Source organism: Schistocerca serialis, chromosome 1, assembly GCF_023864345.2.
Source record: "Schistocerca serialis cubense isolate TAMUIC-IGC-003099 chromosome 1, iqSchSeri2.2, whole genome shotgun sequence".
Taxonomy (NCBI): Eukaryota; Metazoa; Arthropoda; class Insecta; order Orthoptera; family Acrididae; genus Schistocerca; species Schistocerca serialis.
This window is the reverse complement of record NC_064638.1, coordinates 568,832,492-568,853,333: the sequence shown is the minus strand read 5'-3', so window position 1 is coordinate 568,853,333 and position 20,842 is coordinate 568,832,492. Positions and strand designations below refer to the sequence as shown.

The 20,842-nt window shown below is 39.7% G+C and overlaps 1 protein-coding gene across 1 annotated transcript in view; it reads left to right on the top strand.

Annotated features, from left to right (window-relative positions):
* The window catches only part of LOC126476162 (cytochrome P450 3A8-like), a 261,945-nt gene that overhangs the window by 232,310 nt on the left and 8,793 nt on the right, over positions 1–20,842 (top strand). The window contains exons 5-7 of the mRNA XM_050103523.1: positions 14,682–14,792; positions 15,955–16,046; positions 18,145–18,302. Coding sequence (XP_049959480.1) covers positions 14,682–14,792; positions 15,955–16,046; positions 18,145–18,302 — 361 coding nt within the window. The remainder of the gene's footprint in view (positions 1–14,681; positions 14,793–15,954; positions 16,047–18,144; positions 18,303–20,842) is intronic.

The window sequence follows — 20,842 nt, the reverse complement described above, 5'->3', positions numbered from 1 at the left end:
CACAACCGTTCCTGTTCTGTTGGCAAATGCAGCAGGGGAAAAGGACTGTCTGTATGCATCCGTACAAGTCCTAATTCCTCTTATCGTAAAGTTGACAGCCTTTAGAGAAGTACAGGATGAGCACAAAGTCTTGCCCTGATTATAACAATTTATTACAGCATAACCGTTTGACATAATAAGTTACATTCGATGTCGTTACACAGGTTAGTGTGACTAGTTTTTTTAAGACCACTCACGTTAGTAAACCTCAATGTGTGCACCCTTGGTAGCTCGGAGAACGTCGAGGTGGTATTCCAGTTCCTGCCAGGTGTTTTGTAACATGTGTTCTGTCACAGTGTAAGACGTTGTGGTCTCCTGACCTTCATTGCTTACATATTCCTCCCTCACAATCATATTCCGCACATCGAGACGCTTCATTCGAACCCAAACTCGATAAGATAAAGTCAATGGTGTATCAATTCATGTAAACGATATGCAAATAACTAATACATCGCAAGTGCGTACCTTGGTTGAAATACTCGAGGCTGGCGTACACACATACATTCCAGACACGACGGTCACAGGAGCTTTTAGTTCGAGAGAGGCAACCGCACGCCAGGAGGCCAGTCCCAACCCATCTACGTCGGTCGGTGGCCGCTCGTGGAGCGGACAGCGTTCGCCCAGGGGAAAGGAGGAAAGACCCCGTGTTCGGCTTAAAAGCAAATTCCGCTACATTGTGTGGGAGCGGCCAGCCTACGCATTCTTTACACATAGCACGCAGTTTCAGAGATTTTCACAGGGAGACAGCAAACGCCAAACGCTGATACTACAGATTTCCGGATTGGTCGCCTTAAACGAAACGTCATTCTCCCGTTTTAGAAGAGCAATGCTGATTGGCAGACGATATTTCTGACGCCTTGAGCTGAAGGAGTAATGGAAGAGACCGAAAGATATACCCCTTCATGTCTGGCGTGGAGAGGGGCCGTTCCGTTGTCACTCTTTGAGCGAGGAACAAGTCTCTCCTCAGTACTTCACTGGGACAGCACCTCTGTCGAGAGTGAATCGAAGTGCGACTCTATATTGTGTCCTTGCGATTAAGCATTGTTCACTTTGTTGGTCGACACATTTATTGTGCGGTGTGAACGGACAGAGTTATAGTTAAACGCCTGCGAGCGAATTTTTGAGTGGCATCGCGGTGGAATGGTTATCTGACTGGTGTACCACGCCATTAGTTAGACTAGGGGCGAATAGGAATCCTTGACTTCATCAAGGCGTAGGGAGAGTTTGATTGGCGAATGTCAATCCAGATAGAACGAGAGTTATCTTATTTGTCAGCAGCGAGCGGCGCAGACAGCAGTCATCGCAGCTTACGGTATTTTGCGCTACAGCTATTGCAAGCCCCGTATTTCCTCCACAACAGTACCCTTCACTGCATTTCGCATGCGACAGCCTCGACAGTACCTAGCAACATTCTAACGGATAATTATTGAAGTCGAGTAGGTGCGGCTCTCAGCCATTCTGCCAGGTTGATAACAATCTTAAACTTTGTATAGAAATTTCATTAGGGAATCCTACCTTTGAGAGGTAACTTCACATTCCGAAAATAACCAGGATATAACTTGTTCAATTCATAACTAAAAGTGCCATTGTGATTTCTCAGAATTTTTTGCAAAATAAATAATAATTTTCGTTAGTTTCGTGTTTTTCTTGCACTAACTAGCACTACTCCAGTACCCAAGTATCCCACTAGTTACGTAAGAAATTTTGTGAATTTTAGTGTCATTTCCTTACAGCGGACGACTCCAGAAGATATTTATTGCTGCAAGTTTTTCAGGCATTTCTCTTTAGAACGTTAGGAGCGTCTGTCTGACATCTGTAGTAGTGTCGGGGTGGAAATTGCATCTTGCAGGAGCCACAGGGTAAAGGGTACATCTCAGATTAATCCGTCGCGCAGAGTAACAGAATAGCAGATCAACCCCACGCTCACAACAGTACCCACAGCTGCTTGTATCCTAGCCTTCAGTTCGTTGACGTCAGCAACTGATGTGACGAATACTCTGTACTTCATATAGCCCCAGAAAAAAAAGTCAAGGGGCGTAATATCTGGAGAGCGGGGTGGCCAGGGTGTTGGACCGTTCCTTCCAATCCACCGATCCGGACATTACTCCCCTCTCCAGACATTACGCCCCTTGACTTTTTTTCTGGGGCTATATCAGGTACAGAGTACTCGTCACACCAGTAGCTGACGTCGACGAACTGAAGGCTAGGATACAAGCAGCTGTGGGTACTGTGACAGAACACATGTTACGAAACACCTGGCGGGAACTAGAATACCACCTCGACGTTCTCCGATCTACCAACTGAGCACACATTGAGGTTTACTAACGTAAGTGGTCTTAAAGAAAACTAGTTACACTAACCTATGTAACGGCATGAAATGTAACTTATTATTTCAAACGGCTATTCTGTAATAAATTGTCATAATCAGGGAAAGACTTTGCGCTCACCCTGTATGTTGGCAGCAGTAGAATTTCTCTGCAGTCGGCTGCTTCGATGACAATCGAGCAGCACTCGAAGAATGAGTCGCAGAGGTGCTTATATATGAGCTACATTTTCCTAAAATTCTCCCAATAAACCAAAGTCGAACATTCGCCTTCCCTACTGCCGCACTTACTCGTTCGCTCCATTTCAAATCTCTTTGCAGCGCTATGCCTAGATATTTAATCGACGTAACTGTATCAAGCAGCACACCACTACGAGTAATGCTGCTTCCGAACGTAACAGGATCGTCTTTCCTTCCAATATACAGTAACTTATATGTTTTGGATCTAGAACAAAATGCTATAATCAAACTAACTAGAAATTTTGGGTAAGTCATCTCAACGATGATACTTTCCCGAATACTACGGCGTCGTCAGCAAACTGTCGGAGACTGCCGCTCACCCAATCCGTCAGATCATTTACGTATTCAGAGAACAACAGCTGCCTATCCCATTTCCCTGTGACATCCTGACGATACCCTTGTCTCTGATGAACGCTTACCGTCCGGGACAACGTACTAAGTTCTGTCATTTAAGAAGTGTTCGAGCCACGCACATATCTGGGAACCTATTCCATATGCTCAGATCTATGTTATCTGCAGTTCTGGAAATCTGGTAATGTGGAATCTACCTTTTGCCCTTCACCCATAGTTCGCAGTACATCGTGTGAGAAAAGAGCAAGCTGAGTTTCGCACGAATCCGTGCTGATTTGTGGGCAGAAGATTTTCTCTCTCAAAGAAAGTTGTATTCGTACACAGAATGTGATGAAGAATTCTGCAGCATGTTAAAAGTATTGGTCCGTAAACAGGAGTAAACACGTTTTGGAGTGATTCAGTCTTATTAAATACTTTTTTTCAAAATTAGACTTGCGGAAGTGGGGCATGGGCGTATAATGTGAAAGCAAACCAAAAACTCACGGCTAGTACGCAAGGAATGCTCTGATGGATGTATGAAATTGCTGAGAGAGAGGCAGGAGAAGAAAGAAGAAGAGCAGACTGGAGAGGAAGACATAAGAAATGGAGAGAGGCGAGACAGTTCGCAGGGAGAACGTATCGCAGATGGCTCTTGGAAATTGCTGGACCCACAAATGAGAAAAGACAGGCGGCGACCTAAAGTGAGGTGTGAGAGAGCCAGAAATTTGCAGGGGCGGCATGGGTGCGTTTCGTGGAAGACCGTTATCTGTGGAACAATGTAAAGGAGGCTTTTATTCAGCAGTTGGATCTTATATGGCTGATGTTACAAATCACTGCACGGATGCTAACAGTCAGTGTCATAGAATTACTATTTAGAGCGCAGTGAAGTTCGATCGAAATGCTTCGATAACAGAAATGTCTTTTTCTCTCTCCCCAATCGTCTAACATCAGCAAAGATCACCTCACGGTTTGGCCCTCTTGGCACAGTCAAAAACAACGATAAGCCAAAATACCTTGGTGTCACGTTACACAGAACACTGACATAACATAATCACCTAACAAACACAAGTGAACCTGGTGATGAAGCTGGCAGATAGTAAATGGGTAGCAAATACATCAGTTCTCCGTAGACCATACCTTGCGTTGTTATCTACGGCAGTAGAATATTTCCCACCAGCGCCCGTGTGAAGAAATCTACGTTCGGTTGATGCAGCTATGAGAACCAGTCAGATATACACCTACACGCTGGCTGCCAGTACTATGGAACATCCGTCCAGCTCACCTTCGTCGAAAGGCGGCTCTCTACAACGTTTGCCAGAAAGTTTGTAAAAATTAATGGGTCCCTCTTCCGAGGGTTACTGTCGCTCCTCAGTAAACACCTCAAATCTAGAAGACCAGCGTACGAAAACAGAGTTCAGTGCTCTTCACTACGTTCAACAGGGACGCTAAATGGAAACGTGAGTGACAAGCCATGAACTTACTGACACTCAACTGTTAAAGTTCCAGGCTTAAATCATCCTAGGGAGGTGTGTGTACAGCTTATCAGGTACCGGACTAGAGAAGGTATGTGCAGAGGTAACATGCACAAGTGGGTGTATCGCACTGATAGTACCTGTGACTGTGGCGATATTCAGACAATGACCTACATTATAAATGGTTCTCAGACAGACGTCCACGTGATGGTATCAAGGGTCTATATGAAGCATCCGACGGGACGTTCGACTCGACTGAGTTTTCTGACATTCGTGAGTAGCTTGTGCCGTTAAATGTTTATATTGTGTATTTTTTTTGTTTAGATGTGTATTGAGTTCGCTGTTATAATTGATGCATACCATCACAATAACAATAGCCACCCACGCGCGAGAGCGTGCGCGCGCTCGCGAACACACACACACACACACACACACACACACACACACACACACAATTCTCCATACAATGCACAGTAAACTCGTATTAATCAGCATACGCGACTTGTAGGAATGTGACGAATAAAACACACGATACTCTAGTGACCATTGGCATTAAGGACATAGCTCGTACGATCTGTTACTGACTAATTATAGCTTCTTAGCACGGGCTGGAAGTAAACGTTTACAGTGTCCGACGATAAACAGCGCTGCGATTCAGAAATAGAAGCATCCTGTAGCGAAGGCTGCAGCGTCTCGTAAGCAGCCAAGTAGCTAGCCTCACACTTCTCCCGCCATATTATAGCCAGGACGTTTCACACAAAAAAAAGCAGGATAAATTACACAGTTTTGGTTGTTGATTGGCTAAGGCTGAGTCAGCAGACTACGAGGTCGTCAGTCCCCCACTGCCGAACGAAATCCATGGAGAAAAGTATCACGAAGGGAGAATATACGGACGGAGATGTCAGCAACATTTTCAGTGCTATGAAGTGAAAGCAGCTGCAGGAAATGTACGCGGAGGATCAATTCCAGGCAGATCAGGGACAGATGTGGTCCCCCGGCCGCTCATCGACGGCGACGTCGCCATTCAAACACTCAGCTGCAGTCTTGAGAGACAAAACGCCTCGTAGTGGTCGCCTGCTGTTGGCAACACCAGTCGTTGACCTCTAGCTACAAATTATATCTCAAGTTCCCCGAGGAGAATGCAACAGAACTATTTGCTGCCTTTTTGGAGGCAACTCACTGGGCTGTGGCAACCCGAATAGTATGCAATTGTCTCTGCCCGATGAATTTGGCGTCTAGGCAGCCACGACCAACAACAATACAACACTCCAATATAGCGATATGCAAAGGAGCTCACAGTATTCCTTTTTATTTATACTTTTCGTGCGTCTTCTTATTTCTTTTGACTCTTTCTTTACTTCGCTTGTCTCACATAAAATTAAATGACTTAAGTAACGTATAGTTTCTGAATTGGGTCTAGGAATACTACAATAAGTTGCTAGTTCGGATAAGATTCTGGAAATATAAAATGCTTTTTCAATCGTAACACAAAGAAGACATGACTGACTTTTCAAATTACCTCGTTGTTTTATTGTCTTTTGAGCGCAGATATATTCCGAGTAATAATTAAGTGCAGTAATAAGAGTTGCATTCTGTTCTCTAAAAATAACGTTTAAGCACCGGTACGCCTCATAAAAATAATGTTAGTTACGCCTCACATAATAGCGGAGATCAGATAATGGCGGACCTGCTAACAAAAAGCGCGTTCTTACTTTTAATGACGAACGAGAACTTCACAGGAATAGTCATCGTGTGGTCTCTGTCTTCGAAAGGAGGGAGACAAAAGTATGCGTAGAGAGTAATGCGAGTCTTTTCCCTGCTTTATCGTAGCTGGTAGAATCCATTTAATTTTTAGATATCGATACGACTTATTGCTACGTTGGAGGCAGAGAAAAACAACAGAGATCTATCTACCGTCTGGAATGGAACCATGGGCGTCGGCAGAAATTTTTACAAAAAAAGGAGATATTCTAAATTACCGTTTTCTTGTGTAGCTCATTCGAATAGGTTTGAAAACGCGTCCTGCCCCAAGAAGTAATATTGACAAGATGTATTCAAAACTTATTCTATATCTAACGATTGATAGTTAACGTATCTCTTAGTACTTGTACGGTAGATTACTTTCATACCTAAGCTGTAAGCGTACTTCAGTGGTACGTGCAAAAGAGATCTTTTATATTAGTTGTATGGATATGGGTACCACCTTTTTGATTTCCACAGTCTTAAAAGTTTAATTCTCTTACTATCACATTCAAGGCAGCCAACGAGTTAATAATGTAGGTAGACAATATAGTAAAAAAAAATTGATCGTATTCCAGTAATGTTAGGGTAGATCAAAATTAAACCTATGAAATTTAAAGAAGTCAGAACGATTGAGAAAATCCTCATGAATATCAAAAAACATGAATGTTCCTGGAAGTGGAGAAACAGGGTATACTCTTTAAAAGACACTTATTCAACTCTGGTGACACTTTGTCTCCTTGTTTTGGACTTTATATGACTAAGTGTAACTTAGGACCAGTACATGACAAGAAGAATGCGTGAAATCTCCCAAAACCACCCTCATATTGGGCTGTTCTTGTCTCTTCAGTCTGTCACTTTACTTGGCAGCCATGCCGTTTGCACAGCATACGGTTTAAGAAGGTCCCCGGTTTCATACTTTCTTTTCATTTCCCATAGGAAGCCATGGACAAAGGATGGAGGACACTACAACAGCACAAATCCGCCGCCACATCAAGCAATCGACATAACTTCCCATGATTAGTATGACAACTAAAAAACTCAAGATATACATAATGATTCAGCTGCTCCTACCGGTGTAGTTTTATGCAACCTACACTACATCTGTATCAGGACCGGTATCCAGACAGGACACAGCCACTTAATCGATACCGAGCGAGGTGGCGCAGTGGCTAGCACACTGCACTCGCATTCGGGAGGACGACAGTTCAATTCCGCGTCCGGCCATCCTGATTTAGGTTTTCCGTGATTTCCCCAAATCGCTGCAGGAAAATGCCGGGACGGTTCCTTTGAAAGGGCACGGCCGATTTCCTTCCCCGTCCTTCCCTAATCCGATGACCTCGCTGTCTGGTTTCCTCCCTCAAACAACTCAACCCAACTAACTTAATCGATATACGATAGACGTTCGCTCTCAGATATCTGGGCAATTGTTAGCAAGCAGAGTCATACTATAAAAAATACAAGTGAGGATTGGCCATGAGTTACAAAACATTTTTGGAACAAGATATACCATATTTCTGTCATACTTATCCAAGTGTCTTCAGTTTTTTTGTGTAATTATGGGCATAATCATACAGGTTTCTGATGTCTCTGTACGTTTATTCCATTTATAGTACTTAATCTTCGTATACTGTTCAGAAACGTTGCCCTATAAAGTGGATTTCACCATCTGATACAACGAAACTGACAAGAGATATCAAAATGGAAAGTGTGGAAGTAAAAACTTACCAGCACATAACCCAGAGACAAGACCAATATAGCATGCTTCAGCTGCCCCTACCTATGTCGTTTTATGCAACTTAATTGCCGGCCAGGGTGGCCGAGAGGTTTTAGGTGTTACAATCTGGAACCGCGCGACCGCTACGGTCGCAGGTTCGAATCCTGCCTCGGGCGTGGATGTGTGTGATGTCCTTAGGTTAGTTAGGTTTAAGTAGTTCTAAGTTCTAGGGGACTGATGACCTCAGAAGTTAACGCTCATAGTGCTCAGAGCCATTTGAACCATTTGCAACCTAATTGTCTGAACAGTGTCGTTGGCCAGTCCACTCTCTAGATGTCAAAATGCCTCAGAACAACTGGTAAACTGTATAAAGACATCTAGGACCTACCGTAAAAATTTTGTTTATGGTACTACTTTAGTACAAAAAGCGGTGAATCATCTTTTCATTGGGTTATTTACTGGAAACATGTTACTTCCATGCTTCACATCTTGATATCTCCTGTTAATTTTGTTGTTTTCAGTGATGAAACACACTTTATAAGGCAAAGTTCCTGAGCCATTTGCAAAAGATTTAGTACTATAAACGAACTAAACTATAGAGGCATCCTAAACCTGTATAACTTCAGCACTCGTTACACGAAGGAAAGTTGGAGAGAGTTGGTAAGTACGGCAGAAGTAAGATACATCTTGGTCCAAAAATTCCTTGCAACTCATGGCCAATCCTTATAGCTTCTGCTGGCTAAGAGTCGCCAAAACTCTGGGAGGGAATGTGTATCATACATCGATTACGTGGCTGTCACCTGTCTGGATATGGTTCCTAACACATACACAGTAGAGGTTGCATAAAACGACATCGGTAGGGGCTGCTGACTGCTAATGTCTCATGATTTTCCGCCGCTTTCTGCGATGTTAAATCTGCAATTTACTAGAGTTGCAGACAACCATTACTAGAAATTCGTAAGAACTGTGCTATGCATAAAAAAATTTATGTTTAGAGGGGCCAAGTGCCCCTTCTTGTCTTCCTTATTGATGCCCATGAATAGAACGATGATAATGCAGTCAGGTCCTCTGCTCCGACACGTGGAAGATTTATGTGACATTTGATCGTTATAGAAGAGTTTGGAGGGAGCCAGATACCAGATGCACGTCTCAGATATACAAGGAAGATGGGATAATTGTGTTTGGAGACCATATCGTGTACGATGTTGGACGTCCCCCATCGCTACCGAGGGTAATTTGAGGGTTGTGCTGTATCAGGACAGGATCCTCCATTCTATTGTCCAGTCGTTCAGTCAACATTTCGATTTGTATTTCATCTTCACAATAACGCAAGGGCACATCACAATCACCTTGTGAACATCTTCGTCCAAGAGGCAGGAACCAACAGAATGGAATGGCCTACAGTGTCTGAAACCAATGACTCAGACATGATGCCATATGGGGTATAGGAAGCATCTTTAATATTCTGAAGATGAGTTTACTTGATACGCGTAAATGAAATTGAGTTTATGAACTTCAAGTGACTAAAAGTCTTTTTCTCCGCTCACAACAGTATTTAAATTTTATAAATTTGTAAAATGGTCACAGGCCTCTTACGTGGGACCAGTTGATATTTGCCGTACATACTCGAAGAAACTTTGCTCACACACTGGATGACCTCGGGAGACCTACCGTCGAAAATTGGGGGACAGATTGAGCAGCGAAGTCTTGCAATTTGGAGACCGACCACTAAAAAGACTGTCGGATCTAAAAAACCGGCCATTTATGTCATTATGTAAAGCATTACTGACACATATGTAATTGACATATCTTCAAGAGTAATACGCACTAAAAAATGACCAAGCTTCAAGATTTATTTTTCATATTTACTTAGTTCTTTGATAGATTACAAATTTTAAAATAATGATGACGAAAGTACAATTATTCTTCCAAAAAATTCTGAGGTGAGTTGTTGAGCAGCTTCTTCCTCTTGAGCTTCCACTCAACAAACGTGACGTATTTATTGTTGAGTCACAACAAACTACGAACCTAACGAGTACATGCACGTAATTACGTCTACGCGATCACGTACTGGCTCTGCTATTCGCGACAATAGTTGAGCAGTTTTATGTTCGCTAAATGTTTCTTTATAAATAATTCTAGAAATTGACAACAGAAGACAGAACCTGTAAAGGAACAGGTAGCTAAACATCCGGATATTGGTCTCATACGAATTTTCGAGAGACAAGCGGCTCGCGCCTCGAGAAAAATTGTGACATAAACAGTACTCTGCCGCGATCTTTCGAACACAGCGTTGTGCCTGAGTTATGTCCTCTGGCTACGCTCTCCAAGTTTTAGAGGAGCTAAGCATGTTATAGCGCAGGAGTTGCCGCAGCACGCTATTGAATGCTACCCAAAAGCGGATTTAGTTTTTGCGACTGTGTAAACATCTTCACTTGCGAATGTACTTCCTTTAGTTTAATTATTATTTTGTTTTTAATTCACAGTGAAGTTTAAAAGAGTTTCATATGGACTGTTCTCTGTAAGTATGTAAATCAACAGTTACAGTTCATTTATAACATTGATCGGCAACTCTGTTCTGCCCACATACGCCTACTCTAGCGTAATGTTGATCAGCAAGTTTGTTTCTTGATATAGATTTCGTAGGTATGGACAGTCCTGAAGTCGGTGTATTTTTCGTTTGTGAAATTTCAGATTTTTAATACAGAGAATAAAGTTTAACAAGAAAAATAAGTAACACGAAATAACCCTGTTGTCCCGGAAAAATACTATGTAGGAATATAAACAGGCATTCCGGCCCGAGATGCTGGAGTTGGCGGTCATGAGTGCGTAAGATGTACCTCCTTTTATGTATGAATGGTGTGTGTTTCTCTTTTGCTGATGAGGGCTATGGCGGTAAGCTTTATGAGAGTCTTTCAGGTTTGCCTGTCTGCAACTTAACGTCTCTACTTTACGGTAAGTAGCAGTCTACGTTTTCCTACATTGTTAAAGTAAAAAATGGTATGTTTTTGAGTGCCACCATCGCCAAAAACACTGTAGTTAGTTTTCGAAGGTGGTGAACTGTGTGTCGAGATCAGTGAATTTAGTGTCAAAATAGTTCCGTGTTTCTTTGTTTCTAAGTATCGTACAGGTACTGTAAATTGATTCTTCTACTCGCAATGGCACATAAGTTTCAGCAAAAACAAATTGCTATTTTGTTTAAAATGAAGATGGGTATATTTAAAGTAGCTCATGAGAAATCTGTGAATAGTTTGAAATTGCTAAGGCCCTGCAGTCGACGATACCGGTAATTAAAAACAGATATATAATCACGGCAATGTTTGAGGAAGTGTGTTCGGACCTGAGATAAAATATAACAGCTGAACACGAATTAATTTTTTTTCCAGAGAAGGTAGGTCTCAGCTAGCTTTGATATTATGGCACTTAAAACTGGGAAGAACTTGCAGTAGAAATTTTGCAAATAAACGGCAGATGCAACCTTTCAAAGACCGAGCGAGGTGGCGCAGTGGTTAGACACTGGACTCGTATTCGGGAGGACGACGGTTCAATCCCGCGTCCGGCCATCCTGATTTAGGCTTTCCGTGATTTCCCTAAATCGCTCCAGGCAAATGCCGGGATGGTTCCTTTGAAAGGGCACGGCCGACTTCCTCCCCCATCCTTCCCTAATCAGATGAGACCGATAACCTCGCTGTCTGGTCTCCTTCCGAAAACAACCCAACCCAACCTTTCAACCTTTCAAAGAAAAGAAGAAACAGAAAGAGCATAGTGTTAAAAATGTTTGCCGTGAAGCAAACCAAATTTCGAATTTCGTCGAATACAAGTATACACTGGCTGCAATTTACGTTGTCTGAACTCGAAAAACACGACGAAAAAGATTTTACAAACGCCAATGGAACTGGTTTACTAAAAAAAAAAAAAATGGAATTGCTAGGACGTACAGATGGTAGCAGTACTTCTACATTTACATCAATATTCTGCAAACCACGGTGAATTATACGACAAAGAATAGTTCCCGGTTTAGTAATTAATAGCACTTTTTACCGTTCGTTTACGTATGGAGCGAAGGAAGAACGATTACTCAAATGTCTCCGTGCGCATTGAATTAGCCTGTTAGCCGACCACAAAATTACTACACCTGAGAGAGTGGGCGCTACGACGGTTTATCGTGAGTTTTAGTCATATTTCACGAGGACACTCTGTACCACTTAATTCGATATGAACAGCTGTGTTGAAACCATTCACAACGCGATGCGCTTTCCTGTATCATCACTTACTTGTCTATTGTAACGTGTTTCTGATAACGACCACGGTAGGCTAAGCACAATGACATCGTAGCAGGGCGGTAATCTTGCTTTGTGGTCCCTACCGAATGATACCTAGGGAGTTGTACGTTCCTTGATTCATGGTTCATGATTCACAAAACTTTGTAGGTAGATTTTCATTGGAAAGTTTCCGTTTATCTTAAACAGCTTGCGAGTTCAGTTACTGTAGTATTTCTGTGATGCTCGCCCATGAGTCAAAGAAACTATGACCATTTTCGTCACCCTTCTTTGTTCACGTCCTATATCCCCTGACAGTATTATCTGTTGTGAGTCCCACACTCTTTAAGCCATATTCTAAGTTAGATGACACAAGTATTTCGCAAGCAATCTCCTTTGTCTACTGATTGTATTTCCCCAGTACATTACGAGGGGCGCTCAGTAAGTAACGCATTTTTTTCTGAAAGCAGATTGGTTTTAGTCTTATTTATGGTACAGCACATTATTCCCTTCCCCACTCTTGTGGCTACAATGCCCTATTTTTCAAAATAACCAATGCGACAGCTTACGCCACGTTACTGGGACCGCCTGTATGCCCGCGTGGTACCATTCTACTGGTCGACATCAGAGCCGACGTCTTGCTGCATCAATGACCTCCCCATCATCCACATACTGCTTCCTGTCGAGTGAATCCTTTACTGGTGCAAACAGAAGGAAATCAGAAGGTGCGAGATCCGGGCTGTTGGGTAGATGAGGAAGAATGGTCCAATGAAGTTTTGTGAAGTTCTCTCGGGTGTGCAGCCTTATTTGAGGTCTTGCGTTGTCATGGATAAGGAGAAGTTCATTTCAGTTTTTGTGGCGATTAACACGTTGAAGCCCCTTCCTCGATTTCCTTAGGGTAGCACAATACACTTCGCAGTTGGACGTTACGTCATGAGGGAGAACATCAGCAGAACATCACCTTCATGTTAGGGCCTATCAGAAGACCATCGCCATGACTTTACCAGCTGAGGGTGCAGCTTTGAACTTTCTCTTCAGAGGAGAGGCGGTGTTGCCTTATTCCATGGATAGCCGTTTTGTTTCCAGTTCGAAGTGATAAATCGATGTTTCGTCATCTGTGCGATCTTTGACAAAAAGTTGTGACGATCGGCATCGTAACACGCAAGCAGTTCTACACAGATGGTTCTTTGTGCTGTATGATCTTCTTTTAGGTCGTGAGGAACCCAGCAGCCACAACCTTTGAGTATCCCAACTAGTGGGTGAGTCAGTTAGCACTACCAACAGAGACTTTCAGTTGAGCAGTGAGATTTTTGATTGTGATCCTTTGATCACCTCGAATGAGTATGTCCACACATTCCAACAATGCAGGACTGTGTGTGGCCGACCAGCACGCCGCAATTCAGACAGGTTTACGCGGCCTTGTTGCGATGACGACAGACACCTCGCCCAATGACTCACTGTGCTATTGCTCACTGCCAGGTCTCCGTAGAAAATCTGCAAGAGCCTATTAATGTCTCCGATTCCCTCATTTTCCACCAAAAGAAACTCAGTGCCAGCTCCCTGCTTGGAATGCACCTCCATTATAGGCGCCATTTTAAGGCTACACATAGCTTCGATACATATAGGAACTTCATGAAACTTAGGGGCTGAAGTGGAAATATTGTACAATGTCCGACAACTTAGTCTGCATTTTTTCAACCGAAATTCGCTGAGAAAAAAAATTGTGTTGCCTTTCTTATTGAATGCTCCTCGTACTAATGAACTGAAGTCTGTGACCTGCTTTGCCTACAACTGACACTCTGTAATTGCTCCATTTCATAGAATTACAAACTGTTACACCCAGCTGTTTCTATGAGTTTACCATTTCCTAGAATACTATGCGTCTTCATTATGTGAAATATAAAATGTGAAAAGGTCCTAATACACTTCACTGTGGCACACTCCAAGTTACTTCTACATCAATCAAAGAAATTCCATCCACGATACTTGAGTTATTTGGTACCTACAAGCAAGTGAAAACTGAATCTTAAGGGTAATAAAAAAGGACAATATGGAGTACCTATACAGATACAGAAAGACTGGCCTCTGAAAGGTGTAAATGAAGAAAGGAAATAGTATAGCCTACCATATTTACTAGTATGTAAATGCAAACACAAAGGAAAAATTACAGCTGAGCATACTATAGAAGAAATAAGTTACAAATAGACTAGAATTTATTAGCAAAGAGCAATCCAAAATGTATATTTATGTTTTCCTTATTTTTTAAAAAATTTTTATTTATTTATTCCCTAATTCTTTGAGATGGTTGTTGTTGTTGGCAGCGGCGGTGGTGTGTGTGTGTGTGTGTGTGTGTGTGTGTGTGTGTTTTAAAAGTATTTAAGGCACAGTAGACAACCAATTAAACCTAGTTCCATCATTTCAGTTTTGCACATAAATAGTATTGTTGCAATTCTAGCAGTTGATCTGATAAATAAAAGTAGTTCTTTGTGCTGGTTCATTGTTTTCTTACTAACAGTATGAAAAACAGATGCTTATTCATCTGTTCTGTTTACTATCTACAGGCTGCATCTGTCAAGAATCCTCTAGTGCAGAGGAGCCTTTCTATTTTGGCAGGGGAAGTAAAAGGATCACCTGATGTTGTTGTGGCCCTGAGCCGTGAGAAACTTAGGAAGGTAAGTCAATAATTTTGAGATTCATTGTGAGCTTCTGTTTTGGGCTTCATTTTTTGTAGATTCACATCAATAAAATCATATTTCAAATATGATACTTTAATTCAGGTATCTTTAGACAGATACTTACAACAAATTATGTAGTGAAAGTGGGCACATACAAAACATAGTACCATAGATAATGTCATTCAGAAATCTTTGTGTGTAAACATCTTTTAATTACCAACTACTTTAATTTGTTCTTAAAAATATTTAAGTGTTGTAGACTAATATTATTTGGAAATATGTTAATGTCTTTTGGCAGCAAATGGAACGTGAATCATATGTCTTCTGTTTTGCTGTTTATCATGACAATCATTTTGGGTCCCCGCATAGAAATCATTGTCTAATCATTATGATATTTTTTACCTTTTATTATTTATTTTCTATTTCTTACTTCTGTATTATCCTATTGTGAACATAATTGATACATAGAGAATACATAGGTAGCAAATTATATTTAATGGAATGACTCTTATTGTTATCTACCTGTATTAGTATTTACTCTGACTGTTCTCTTGTGCAGCCTATGCACCCTCTCAAGGTAGACTGCAGATGACTCACACCAAATCTGAATCTCATACAGTAGATGTGAGATGATTAATCTGAAGTAGATTTGTTGTAGTACAGAAGGTATTATTATGGTTATGAGGCTTTTATTAAGACAATCTTATTGCCAATCTCTTTATAGATGAAGCTTTAAGATGTTTATTTATCACAATGCCCATAAATTTCTATTTTATCAGATTTTATGCATACAAATGATAATTCAGCATTTCTATGGACTTGAGATGTAGCTTGCAACATGAATTGAAATGCAAAGAAATTGCAGTGTATAAACTTGAAGTGTCACAGTTAATGGAGAATATACATCCACAATATGGATGAACATAGCTGTATCTTGCTGGAACCTTGTGCATTAGAGTGAAATTCTGTTTATAGACACATTTTACTCTCTTAAAAATATTAAAAGTCTTTCATTTAATATTGTGTATGTATAGTACATTGCCTGATCCACATTTTGTGAGCATTAGACTTCGAAATGTTGCTGCAGGTTTCATCATTGTGTATCTAGCACACACATAATAATCTAGTTTAAAATTTTGACCTTTTAATTCTTTTTCAGCTTACTCCAAGGATTTTGAAGTCTCTTGAGTTTCTCACACAAAATCTTAAGAAATCCATTGAAGCTTCAGAACCAAGCATTGACATTACATAGTGAGTATAATATTTTGTGTTGCTACTTTGTGGTATGCATTATCATTATAAATGCACTAACCAATATTTTATTCTTGAAATTAATCTGAGAACTGCATTTGTCATAACTTGATTAAAATAATTGTAAATTCATTTTGTGGGCTTAGAATGTATACCAGTCGACACTGTTGACTAGATAAGAATTTTTTAGCACATTTTATATATGCTATAAAAGAGGATGTGCAGAAATATCATATGGAATTTAATATAATTCTCAGCTAATCCCTCCAGCATCAGTACTTCCAAAATGATGTAAAAATAGAAAATGGTCCTTCACAGTGTGTTTGGGTCTCAGTACTGAGCTGACTTCACTTGGGAGATCTAACATTAGATTCCTGTGCCTGTTCTCATCTCAGGTTTCATCTGTTGGTTTTTTCCTGTCATTTTGTAACTTTGTATTCAAAATCTTATTTTCTGCCCCTGCATAATTTCACATTCGTACAAACATACATATTTATCTTTCATTTATGTATTCAGCTTACATTTCCTTTGTTCCTACCTTCATTTTTGTGTGTTACTTCCTTGCATCATTCTCTTCATTATGTTTTTACTGTGGCAAAGGAACTGATAGTTCTGAAAGCTAGATTATTTTTCCATTTGAGTTTTGTCATTTGTGATCCAGTAGTGTGTTTTTAACAGCTGTTAACCTTTTTATATTACCAGACTTTTGATATTTTTTTACCACTTGCTTCTTGTATATATCTGCTTGTGTCTGTATATGTGTGGATGGATATGTGTGTGTGTGCGAGTGTATACCTGTCCTTTTTTCCCCCTAAGGTAAGTCTTTCCGTTCCCGGGAGTGGAATGACTCCTTACTCTCTCCCTTAAAACCCACATCCTTTCATCTTTCCCTCTCCTTCCCTCTTTCCTGACGAAGCAACCGTTGGTTGCGAAAGCTTGAAATTTTGTGTGTGTGTTTGTGTGTTTTTTATTGTGCCTATCTACCAGTGCTTTCCCATTTGGTAAGTCATGGAATCTTATATATATATATATATATATATATATATATATATATATATATATATATATATATATATATATATATATATATATATATATATATATAATGGAAGGAAACATTCCACGTGGGAAAAATTATATATAAAAACAAAGATGAGGTGACTTACCGAACAAAAGCGCTGGCAGGTCGATAGACACACAAACAAACACAAACACACACACAAAATTCAAGCTTTCGCAACAAACTGTTGCCTCATCAGGAAAGAGGGAAGGAGAGGGGAAGACGAAAGGAAGTGGGTTTTAAGGGAGAGGGTAAGGAGTCATTCCAATCCCAGGAGCGGAAAGACTTACCTTAGGGGGAAAAAAGGACAGGTATACACTCGCACACACGCACATATCCATCCACACATACAGACACAAGCAGACATATTTAAAGACTACGTGGGAAAAATTATATATAAAAACAAAGATGAGGTGACTTACCGAACAAAAGCGCTGGCAGGTCGATAGACACACAAACAAACACAAACACACACACAAAATTCAAGCTTTCGCAACAAACTGTTGCCTCATCAGGAAAGAGGGAAGGAGAGGGGAAGACGAAAGGAAGTGGGTTTTAAGGGAGAGGGTAAGGAGTCATTCCAATCCCGGGAGCGGAAAGACTTACCTTAGGGGGAAAAAAGGACAGGTATACACTCGCACACACGCACATATCCATCCACACATACAGACACAAGCATATATATATATATATATATGTGTGTATGTGTGTGTACCTCAGGATGAAATCAAGGGTTCATAAAGATCGGTACTTGTATATTGTTAAAAGATATGTAATTATAATAAGTATGACAGCCTTCTTGCTATATATGAATTTTTAACTTGAAGGAAGATCCTCCTATTAAACAACTGTCTTGTTATAGTAATATTACTAATGCATTTAGTGACATGTAATGGGCATTGACATGATGTAATACTTAAGGAGCATATAGTGAGAATGTATTATTACCGGTATTAACGCATTAAGACTTGAATACTGTAATTGCACAGTGGTATGAAATTGAGTATGCATACTAATAACTACATAACTTTTTTCTAGTGCTGTTCGTAACTTCCTTGCTCATTCATTGGCTCTGACTCTCCTGGACAAGGATTCGCAGGCAGAAGAGCCCAAGGTGGACCAAAATGCACTTTCTGGAACTCTAGAACAAGTTCTTAAAATTGACAATCCCACTTATCCAGTTGCATCTTTTCCATGTAAGTTTTCCAGACTGTTTGTGATTTTCTGCAAGCTCTCCATTACCAAGCTTGCAAATACAGTTTAGTATTTCTGTTAACTTAGTTTTACAAAAGTCTTACAACTTTTTAGAAATACACAAGGATGGAAATGCTTTCGTTGAAGGTTCACGTTTGTAATGCTGTGAAATAATGGAACTGAAGTAGACTGTGGACTGACTTTGTTCATACAACTTTTTAATATAATCATATTGTGTGTGCTGAATTCAGATAGGTGAACAGAAGTATTAAAAAATCTAGAAGTTCTTTATTTTTGGTGGTCTGTTTTCTGTCATAATATAGCAGATGATTTAAGGAAGATGCTTCTTAACTTCAACCATTAAGTAATTGCTGAATGAACTATAAATACAATCATACTTCTTTTGAAGAGGAACTATATGAAAATGCCTAAAAGTGCAACCACAGATAATACCATTGTGAAAGTGAACAAGACAGCACTAGACAATTGGTAATTATATGTGGACAAAATATCTGGTGACAGTCATATCAAGAAAGGAAATATGGCTAATTTTACATAAAGAGTTAACAAAGAGAAAGACTTGCACAAGATTGTTTCAATTGTTCTAGACTGTAGACCAATATCATATGAGAAAATAAATGTTTTAACTGTTTTCAGAAGGGCCCAATTAATTTTTTTTACTGATCTGTTCTGTTGCTGAGACCTGCGTCTACTAGTTAATACCATAAATGAAGTAGCCATCAAGTCTACAGGTGACATTAATATGTCAGTTAAGTTATGGCCAATTCTTTCTGGGATGCAAAAGGGAATCTTTTTACTGATAATCTGTCAAAGGGTAAAATAGTTGTTAGTGACACTGTGCAGATCTTTTAGACCAACTAAATGGAAAAATTATGTATTATAGACATGGCTCAGGATATAGAAGTGGCTCAGAATATAAAAGAAAAAAGGGCTTCCATTTGATCATTTTGACAGTGTGCATATACACAAACATGTCTTAGTAATGATAAATCTGATGAATTTGAAATATTGAAATATGGACTGCTAAAATATATATCATCTGAATGAAACAGACATTTTTCCACTGAGTCTATATTATTTACTGAAACTTATTGTTCATCACGTCTAGTTTCAGCTAATCTAGACATTGTTAAGTGTTTATGTACAACCTCAGTCACCTCTTTGTAATTAATAAGTGAAAATTCGCTATGTCTATCTTTTTGAAATTTGAAAAGTTTAAATATGGAAACAGGATAATTGTACTTATACATTCTCGTGTCAATATAGGCATAAAAAAAACGATTAAAAGCTACACTCAACAGATACAGTATATATTATGAAATAGCATATAACAATGTACCTGTACAAAAAGTACATGACCTAATTGGCTCAAAATGGGAGATAGATAGTGTGTATGCAACATAATGGCAAAACAGTTAGCCAAAGCAAGATGCCGCAGACATGAAAGTAGCATTAAACTCACATGATGTTTGACTGTTCGTGGTAGTTTACAAGCATTTGGGGCACTTAATGTAGGAAATAACTATGCAAACATTTAATTCTGGTCAAAGAATAAAACTGAGAACAGAGTAGCAGTTTCAGTGATCTATGCATGTGTATAAAGTCATATACCAAAAGCAAAGTCAGTAAGAAAGAAATGTGGAGATGCTAAATGAATATGTTTGAAAATATTTAAAAAATTGGAATTTACAACCTTTTTTTTTTACAAATGTGAATTCAAGATTTAAAATATCAGTAAAAATCAGTAATATCTGTGTTGGAGCAATGCCTCTCTATCTCCGTTTTATAGGTTTCGCTCAGAGTGTAGACAATACAAATAATCCTACTTGTCATTGTGAAGAGCATGAACACCATTGTTACTTTTGTTTTGATTGTGCAAGCAGATTATGATTGAAATTATTGAATAACCTTCTGTTTGTAGATTAGTTCGGTTTTTTTTTTTTTTTTTTTTTTAGCACTGCATCTGGCGGCTAAACTAGAAACTGTGTATAATAATGTGTTAATTTACTAATAATTTAGGTTTGTCTTATTAATATCACACTCTGATTTCTGATCTCTATACAGTCTTCTACCATTTTGATCCATTAGTAATTTTTTCATAAAAATGTTTATGGAATGATCACCATGTTGATTCGGGATGCCACAATTCTGATGCCTAGCACTGACAAATTGAAAGTTAATAGAGGCCTCAGAAACCAGCCATTTATGGCCCCAGTCAGTGCAGCCACTTCTGATTGTCATGTATGTCCCATCATTAGATGAAACGTGTTTACACAAGGCAATTCATTCAAAAAATGCATGAGTGAAATTGAAACTCACAAAATTAATGCATAACTACATAAATAAGAACTACCATTAATAGATCCATTAACATCCTTTGTTTGTTCAGTTTGACACCAACATACTGGGAAGTTCATATTGATCAGCCAGTAATAGAACCCTTAGTCAGATGTGTCCTTTCAGGTTTGTTCTTTATACCTTCCACAATCACACTTCTTGAGGCATAATTGCTTGAAAAATA